General features: G+C 44.5%; 1 protein-coding gene across 1 annotated transcript; it reads left to right on the plus strand.

Moving 5' to 3' along the window:
* Window positions 1-7,828: 7,828 nt before the first annotated feature.
* On the plus strand, window positions 7,829-8,869 carry LOC139323779 (leukotriene B4 receptor 1-like). The gene has a single exon (XM_070953256.1). The coding sequence runs from the start codon at window positions 7,829-7,831 to the stop codon at window positions 8,867-8,869; it is 1,041 nt and encodes a 346-aa protein (XP_070809357.1).
* The last annotated feature ends 652 nt before the right edge of the window (window positions 8,870-9,521 follow it).

Here is a 9,521-nt window from a genome sequence, read left to right on the forward strand (position 1 = left end):
TGGCAAAGGTCATAAAAATGAACCAGTTGCCGAGCCTCTGAATTTCGATCACGTGATCGTGGGGATGCGGCCCGGGTCTTAACAGTGAAAAACGCTCCTAAGTCCCATTTTTCAGTGCCACTGTAACTTCAAATGGTCACTAAATGAACCGTTATAAGCAGAGGTGGGTTTCAGCAGGTTCTGACCAGTTCCAGAGAACCGGTAGTGGAAATTTTGAGTAGTTCAGAGAACCGGTAGTAAAAATTCTGACTGGCCCCACCCCCATCTATTCTCTGCTTCCCGAGTCCCAGCTGATCGGGAGGAAATGGGGATTTTGCAGTATTCTTCCCCTGGAGTGGTGTGGGAATGGAGATTTTACAGTATCCTTCCCCTGGAGTGGGGTGGGAATGGAGATTTTACAATATCCTTCCCCTGCCACGCCCACCAAGCCACACCCACAGAACCAGTAGTAAAAAAAATTTGAAGCCCACCACTGGTTATAAGTCGAGGACCTGTATTTTGTATTCTGAAACTAGCCAAAATAAATAACTACACACACACACACACACAAAAAGCTTGTTATAATTTTTTGCCTTTTATTTCCCCTCGCAGGAGATACAAATCTGGAAATTTCTGAGCTGCTTTACCTGTAGTAGAATATTATTTAAGATACGGTTCATTTGCTTAACTTTTAAAGATCAGGTTCCCAGGTGAAAAACAGCTTCAAGCGAGCTACCTCTCAACTAATTGTCTCCCAAAGTCACACCAAAAAAGATAAGCAAAACAGGACAGTCACAGGACTTCCTGCAATTTTTCAAAAGCGTCTGCTACGAGCTGAGTACCTGGACCCAACCTCCCTTATCTCCTGCATACAGGTGAGCTCCGGCTGCAACTTCCTTATTTTGTTACAATCCTTTTTTTAAAAAAAAAAAGTAGCCACCAGGAGGCAGCAGATATCCACAGCATGGAGAACAGACCACAATTGATGAGCTGGCTGAGCTACCTGTGCAACAGGAAGAACAGGTGTAACAGGCCACACCTGAAATGTACAGCAAATATACTGTAATATTAGCATGGCAGAATATTGTGCCACAAGCTTTTCAGGGCAGAACATTTCCAAAAGGTAGTGTGTTTGGATACTTCTTCGAACATTTTGTAGTATTTCACGTACTTAACATTTTAATGCCTTGTACTTTTGCTTTACACCATCGTAAGCCGGAGTCGCCTGGCCGTGAGATGGGTGGGGTATAAATTTTATAAATAAATGAAATAAATAATAAATCAGTGGTGAAATGTAAAATTCGTTACTACCGGTTCTGTGGGTGTGGCTTGGTGGGGGGGTAATGTGACTGAGTGGGCGTGGCCAACTCTTTTTTTTTTATTTTTACTTTTAAAACCATTTTTTCTACAACCTCTTCGGCCGAAGAGATTGTAAAGAAATGCTTTTAAAAGCCTCTGACGATCCCAGCTGAGTTGCTTGATCGTCAGAGGCGTTTTTTCTTTTAAAAACATTTTTTCTACAACCTCTTCGGCCAAAGAGGTTGTAGAAAAAATGCTTTTAAAAGCCTCTGACGATCCCAGCTGAGCCGAGCAATCATCAGAGGCTTTTTTTTTTTTTTTTTACTTTTAAAAGCATTTTTTCGGCTGAAGAAGTTGTAGAAAAAATGCTTTTAAAAATAAAAAAAAAAACCCTCTGATGATCACTTGGCTCAGCTGGGCATTGGGGAGGGGGGCAGGGATTTTTGCTACCGGTTCTCCGAACCACCCACCGCCATCGCTATCGGATCGGGCGATCTGGTCTGAACCGGGAGCATTTCACCCCTGTAATAAATGTTGGGGAAAGTTACTCTCACCCCATCACTTTTTTTCATTTTTTAATGCATAGTCCAAGAATCACTTGAAGCTGTTTTTCACCTGATCTTTAAAAGTTAAGCAAATGAAATGTATCTTAAATAATATTCTACTATCGTATTTCCCCGGTATAAGACCCTGTCTTATATTTTTTGAACCCTGAAATAAGTGCTTGGCCTTATTTTCAGGGAGGTCTTATTATTTTGGGGCACGTGGAGCAAGATGGGGCTCCTCTTGCTGTCTTACCAGATTTCCAGCTCTGTCTCCCTAACCCTAACCAGAGGAAACGGCGGCGACTGGCTGCACATGTATTTAAATATTTTCGGGGAGGGCTTATTTTCGGGGAGGGCTTATATTTTGGGGAAACACGGCAGAGGTGGGTTTCAGCAGGTTCTGACCAGTTCTGGAGAACCAGTAGCGGAAATTTTGAGTAGTTTGGAGAACCGGTAGTAAAAATTCTGACTGGCCCCGCCCCCATCTATTCTCTGCCTCCCTGGTCCCAGATGATCGGGAGGAAATGGGGATTTTGCAGTAACCTTCCCCTGGAGTGGGGTGGGAATGGAGATTTTATAGTATCCTTCCCCTGCCACACCCACCAAGCCACACCCACAGAACCGGTAGTAAAAAATTTTGAAACCCACCACTGAAACACGGTACACGTAAAGCAGCTCAGAAATTTCCAGATTTGTATCTCCTGCGACGTAAAATAAAAGGCGAAAAATTGTAATTCAGGACCAGAAATTCACCAATTTTCTTTCAATAAGTATCTATGGAGATGCTCAGACATCCAATCATGGTTGTCCCAAAAGTGCTTTTTTTTTTTTTTTTCAAGAGGCAACTGGACTTTCTGGTTTTTCTTTGAAGATGTTTCGCTTCTCACCCAGGAAGCTTCTTCAGCTCTGAGAACCTTTGTTTCAATAAGGATGTTTAATAAGCCAGATCAGATGGGATGATAGGTTGCAACATATGTAAATCTGTGTCGATGTGTTTACAAACCGCAATGACTTTGTTTGCAAGGCACATTAAAGCCACATTAAACAAATTGCATTATGGCTTTGCCACACGGGGTGAAACTGTCATATGCCTATCAGAGCACAACCAACTGCACCTTGTAAAAGTTGTTTAATCCTAGTATTCCTCACAGGTGGTAAGATGGCTTGCCCGCTAGTCCTTCATGTCAGAATCTTCTTCTCCTTCCTAGCGTATTCCTGCAGGTGCAAGGTCTGCTTTTCGGATCGTTGAACACCATGTTACATGGTCAGTTGCATCTCCAGGGTGCAGGCCAGGGGTAGGTTCTACTTACCTTTACTACTGGTTTGCAACAGGGCCGCACATGTGCAGAAGCTTCCTGATGACATCGGGGTCGATAGGCAGAGCTTTGTTGTGGCCCGTCAGCAGCCTGTGCAGCTAGTAGCTGATTCCGACAGCGAGGAGGCTGGTGTGGTGCTGCACCAGCAGCCTGTGGAGCTGGCACTCGAGTCAGACAATGAGGAGGCTGGGCCTTCAGAACCTCCTGAAGCTCCCATAAGTGAAGAGGAAGAAGAGGAGGAACCTCTTCTCGATGCACGGGCGCACAGAGCTGCCAAAAGGCAGTAGTGGCTCCTCAGGAGGAGGTCTCCTTGAGAGTAAGGCTTGGGGCTAATTGGCCACTCCCTTAGCCTATTTAAGGAAGGATGACGACTGAGGCAATTTGCAGGGAACAACTTCATTCACTCTCCTTCGCGTCCTGATCTTAGTTCTCTTATCAGTTTCCTGCAAATTGCTTCTGGGCTTTCTGCCAACCATAGTAAGAATACGATTATTTATTCTTTGGATTCTTGTAGGCTGTTAAGAAAGTTAATTAACAGCCTTTATTTGAAAAAGACTGATTTAATTTAGTAAACGAAGGTTGGTACAGACTTTGTGTGTGCTGCATTCCTTGGGGTCCGTAGCTGGGGCAGAACAAGCTTCCTGCCGGTTTTACTACTGGTTTTTGAGAACCAGTGTTGTCTTGTCATCTCTGTTTTGGCCGCCTGCAAGGTCGCCGGCCATTGACTTCTAGTTGGTAGGCAGTCTTGGCCATGGTGGAAGGTGCTGCTCTCTGGACATGTCCATACCAGCGGAGCCGGCCTTCTCTCATCTTCTCAATAATTAGTGCTACACAGTAGTGGGTTTCACTTACCTTCGCTACCATTTCGGAACTGTGAGCCTTCTGTGCATATGCAGAGCATCCATGAGGATGTCCAGGTGGGTGGGCGGAGCTTCCCCTGCCACCACTTCTGGTTTGCCTGAACTGGGGCGAACCAGTAGAAACCCACTACTGGTGCCACACCAAAATGCTGTCAAATGATATCATTTGTGATGTGGTCAAGAAGGGAGATGCCTAGAGGTGATATTCAACCCGTTCAGACCGGTTTGGCCAAACCAGTAGCTCTGATGATCAGTTGGCCCTGCCCACCCACCCAGTGGTAAAATTCAAATTTTTGTACTAACGGTTCTGTGGGCGTGGCTTGGTGGGCGTGATGTGGCTTGGTGGGCGTGGCTTGGTGGGCGTGGCAGGGGAAGGATATTACAAAATCTCCATTCAAAGGAAAAGTGAAGCAGAAAAATAAGGGGAAAAGATAGAAAGGCCAGAAAGTAAAGAAAAAAAGCAAATTCTTCGTTGTGCTCTTTTGTTGATGTTTCTGATGCTAGCCGCCCGTTATAGATTTTGCGATATGGTAAAACCTAGAAATTTGAAGGTCCCTACTGTTGACACTGTGTAGTATTGTCTAGTATCGTAAGAATTTATTAAAGTATAAAAACTAGAAAATCGGCATGAATGATGAGAAATATATTGTAATTAAGAATGAATGGGACAAGCAGTTAATGGAATAAACGTGAAGAGGAAATAAGGGGAAATGTGAATAACAAAAGAAGACCATCACGAAATAGCTGTAAAGAAAGTTTATGTTCATATGTTGTTGTTGTTGTTGTTGTTGTTGTTGTTGTTGTTGTTGTTGTTGTTGTTATTATTATTATTATTATTATTATTATTATTATTAATTTAATTTATATATCGCCCTACCCCCGAAGGACTCAGGGCGGTGAACAGCCAAACAGTAAAAATACATAAATACAAAATTTAAAAACAAAGTAAAATCGAATTAAACACATTTGGCCCAAACATATTAAAACCCCAATCATTTAAAAAACCAATTAAAATTTGCGTAATTAAAAAGAGGGAAAAGATTAGGCCAGGCCCACCCGGTGGAATAAAAAGGTCTTAAGAGCGCAGCGGAAGGTGCGCAGATCCGGGATACTCCGTATCTCCGGGGGGAACTCGTTCCAGATAGTAGGTGCCCCCACAGAAAAGGCTCTCCCCCTAGGGGCCGCCAGTCGACATTGTTTGGCCGACGGCACCCGGAGGAGCCCCTCTCTATGAGAGCGTACCGGCTCTCATATGTTGTATATGTTGTACGCTTTGTATTGTCATGTTTTGTTATAATAATAAAAATTTAAAAACAACAAGAAGAACATCTCCATTCCCACACCACTCCTGGGGCCAGCCAGAGGTGGCATTTGCCGGTTTTCCAAACTACTCAAAATTTCCGCTACCGGTTCTCCAGAACCTGTCAGAACCTGCTGGATTTCGCCCCTGCACCCACTCTATCCTGTTCTTTATTTCCTGCTTTGTAGCTCATCTCAATCGCGTGGCACAGCTGATTTCCCCTCCACTCGCTGTTCTATTTACCGTTGCTGACTTGGAAGGTAAGCATCTGAGCTTCTAAATGCTCCATTTCCACTGCTGCTCACAAGCGCCTTAGGCACGCGTGTCCACTCACCAAACCAGTTGTTAAACCAGCAGCCTTCCACCACTGGAGATGCCCGATATCCAACGGAGACTTTGCATTTCCAAGGCATGGAGAGAACTTTCGGTCCCTGTTGTTGCTGCCCAGCATTCAGTGCCACACAGTGCAACAGGGCAGATGGTTGTCTTGTAAATCTTAAGATTTAATCCTTCATGTCAGAACGCACATTCTTAGCTCGAGCAGGATCCATACCTTCGCGTGGGTGGAGATGTATAGTAGTCCTCGACCACAATCGAGTCCCACATTTCTGTTGCCAAAGCAAGACATGTGTTAAGTGAGTTTTGCCCCATTTTAGGACCTTTCTTGCCACAATTGTTTAAGTGAATCCCTGCAGCTGTTAAGTTAGTAGTGTGGTTGTTAAGTGAATCTGGCAATACTATTTTGGTTCCTTTTTCCCCTTAATATTCAACCAGATACTTTCAGCAGAATTTTCACCCTTGGGGTCATGAAAGTGTAGGAAGAAATATCCTTCTGGGTTCAGCTCCAAGTGGGGAAAAAGACGCTGGAAACATGGAGACTGCTTGGAAAGATGGTTTAATGGTGGACAGGATCACATGGTTTGAGTTCCTGAACAGAAAAGGGCCGAGACGCAGTGAGTTCCCGGGTTTTATGCCCTCTCTGGCTTTGAACTTCCCGGGGCCTAGAAAGAGTATCCTGATTGGTTGTCAGACTCCCGGGGGTGGAGGTCTTAGCTAGCCTTGCTGGCTGATGTAATCTTCCCAGGTGCCATGTGTTGATTTCTGTTGCTAGATGGGTCCTATTGTGTTAGTTTATGTTGCTAGATGGGTCCCATTGTGTTGCAGATGATGGTCCATTGACAAAGATGGGAGGGAATTGAGTTTCTGCCTCTGGCCCATTGACAAAGGGTGGGGGGGGCAAGAAGGTGGGAGCTGCTTCGTCTTTAAAACATGCTTCTTCATTTCTCATCCAGGGAAACATAATATTCTGCCTTTTTAATATTTCCTAAAATATTTCATTCTTCAAGGAAAGGGGTGGGTGCTAACTTCCTACAAAAGAGAGTCCACAAGATGTACTATTCAATCAATCAATTAGACAAGTGACTGTCCAGTCTCTTCTTAAAAACCTCCAGTGATGGAGTTCCCACGATTGCTGAAGGCAAGCTGTTTCACTGGTTAATTGTTCTCACTGTTAGGAATTTTTTCTTTAATTCCAGGTTGTTTCTCTCCTTGATTAGTTTCCACCCATTGTTTCTTGTCTTGTCTGGTGGTTTGGAAAATAAGTTAAAACCCCTCTTCTTTGTGGCAGCCTCTCAAATATTGGAATGCTGCTTAGTCTTTCTTTTCTCTAGACTAGCCAAACCCAAATCCTGCAACCGTTCTTCATATGTTTTAGTCTCCAGGCCTTTAATCATCTTAGTTGCTCCTCTTTGCACTTTTTCCAAAGCCTCAACATCTTTTCTGTGATGAGGTAACTAAGACTGAATGCAGCATTCCAGGTGTGGCTTTAAGGCTTTAAAAAGGGTTACTAATACTTCCCGTGATTTTGATTCTATGCCTCTGTTTGACAGTGTTGGATTAAAACTGGGGACTCGGAGTAAAAGTGAAGCCTTCGTTCAATCAAACTCAACTCCTGGTGATGACTATTGGGTTCTTCCAGGATTTTAATTCCAATTTGACAGCTAAAATCCTGGAATTTTCTGCTGGCGTCTCCAATCCTGTTTAGCTTTTTGAGTTGAACAAAAGTCATCCAGAGACTGTCATCTAGTTGGGCAAAACTGGGCAGTTAAAAATCTCAGCTCACAGGAGTTATTAGAAAATCATGTCATGCATTTCTCTCTGTAGCTCATATTATTGTCAATTATTAAGTCTGGAACTTGCACTGTTGATGGTCTCCTGACCATAACTTTCCGAAGGGTTCAGCTTCTGCTTTCAGTTTTAAAATCTAAGACAGATCTCCGTTTTCTTTCGTAATAATTACCGGTACGTAGCTGTGTGGTTTAGTCTCTCAAAAATAGGAAAATCAAGACTCAGCAAAAGCAAAGGATGTGAAACTGTGATTGAAGATCTCTCAGTGTTGGGAGTGTAGAGAGAGTTGGGGCATTTCTGTCATCTACTTGGATGAAGAGGACAGCCCTCTTGTTGCTCCAGATTTAGAGGACTATAGCCTGAATAACAACTGGATTAATCCAGTCCACAAGCTAGATCAAAATGACTCCACCTACGGAAATCGATGATCACCTGCCAATGTCAGTTGCAAAGATTTTCATCTGTTTCATCCTGGGTTGTTCCTTTGTCCTTGGAATCCCTGGGAATTCTTTGGTCATCTGGACCATTTGTGGACGAATGAAGAAAAGGCCTCCAACCGTTGTGCTCATCCTACACCTGGCCGTGGCTGATCTCCTGATTCTTCTGACCCTGCCAATCTGGATCTATTCTTTTGCCAACCACTGGGTCTTTGGGATCGGTGCCTGCAAAGGTGTGGTGTTTGTTATTTACTGCAGCTTGTACGCCAGCATCTTCTTCATCATGTGTCTCAGTCTTGAGCGGTTTCTGGCTGTCAGTCATCCCTTTGTCCTTCAACGATGGAAGAAGACGATGGTCATTCACCTGGTGGTGGCCACGATCTGGTTCTTCTCCGTCGTCCTTGGATCAACCATCATTCCATTTCAGACCATCGATGACACTGTGGCAGTCTCTCAGTGTGCCACGCGTGAGTATGCCACTCATTCTCAAGAGGTCATCCATCTCCTGTCCGAGACCATTTTGGGTTTCGTAGTTCCCTTCACCATCATCTGCTCCTGCTACATCTGTGTGGGCAAAAGAATCGGAGTCATGGCTTGTCCATCGAAGCGGCGCTCCGCCAAGTTGATTGCATCCGTGGTAGTGATTTTTTGTCTGTGTTGGTTCCCTCACCACTTCTTTAACCTCTTAACGGTCATCTCAGTTCTGCTGGAGGACTCAAATTCAGAGGCCTCGCAAACCTTGGAGAAGATTTCAGAGGCGGGAGCCTGGATCGCAGGCGCGATTATTTTCATTAGCAGCTGCATCAATCCACTCCTCTACGCTTTTTCTGCTAGGAATATTCGAAGCAGCGCCAGGTTTACAAAGTTGTCCAAACTCTTTGAACAAGTGGGCCCTTCAGAGAGGCAGGAGTCCAGCCTGGAAACACCTTCTCCAGATGGAAAGGAGGAAAGTTTGATAAGTGCCAACACTGGGGAAAGTGAGTCCACTCTTGTCTCCTCAGCCTAAAGCAAAGACTGTTCCTGAAATTTTAGATACTGTGCTTGAGTTTTTATCAACCGTCTAAATCAGCATTCCCCAACATTTCTGAGTTGGTGGCCCAGCTGGGGCATGGGAGGGAGGGGAGAAGAGGGGATAATTTTGTGTGAGGGGCACCACGAGTGTGAGTGAGGATGCGTGTGCCAGTGCCCGCCACTTGTGTGAATCAGTCTGCGTATGCACCAGTCTGCTGCTCATGCCGCCTGGTTGTAAATAAGCCATGGCTCGGTAGTGGGCCAGTGCCCACAGGTTGGGGACCCTGATATAAATCATATGCAGATTTGTTAATATAAAAACTGCCACATTCCTCTTGATATTTTCTAGACCCCGTTCTATGGTTGTGTGCTACTTGTGTGTAGAATTCTGTGCAGTTTCATGCAGTACACAGTTCCAGACAGTGGCTAGGTTTTAGAGATTCAGAAATGAGGGGTCAGAAGCCAAAAGTGGTTGGTGTCACGCTTGTATGAAGCCACTTGTGAATGTAACATACAGTAATGTAATTAAATTATAAGGAGAAATTTTCTGACTGCGAGAACAATCGACCCATGGAACAGAAGTTGCCTTCAGAGGTTGTGGGAGCTTCATCACTGGAGGCTTTCAAGAAGAGACTGGACTGCCATCT

The sequence above is a fragment of the Pituophis catenifer genome, unplaced genomic scaffold, assembly GCF_029215685.1.
Source record: "Pituophis catenifer annectens isolate HBS135680 unplaced genomic scaffold, rPitCat1.0.hap2 SCAF_13, whole genome shotgun sequence".
Taxonomy (NCBI): domain Eukaryota; kingdom Metazoa; phylum Chordata; class Lepidosauria; order Squamata; family Colubridae; genus Pituophis; species Pituophis catenifer.

What these genes read in the sequence shown, in the direction of transcription:
- LOC139323779 (XM_070953256.1), top strand. Translation starts at nt 7,829, where the DNA reads ATGACTCCACCTACGGAAATCGATGATCACCTGCCAATGTCAGTTGCA.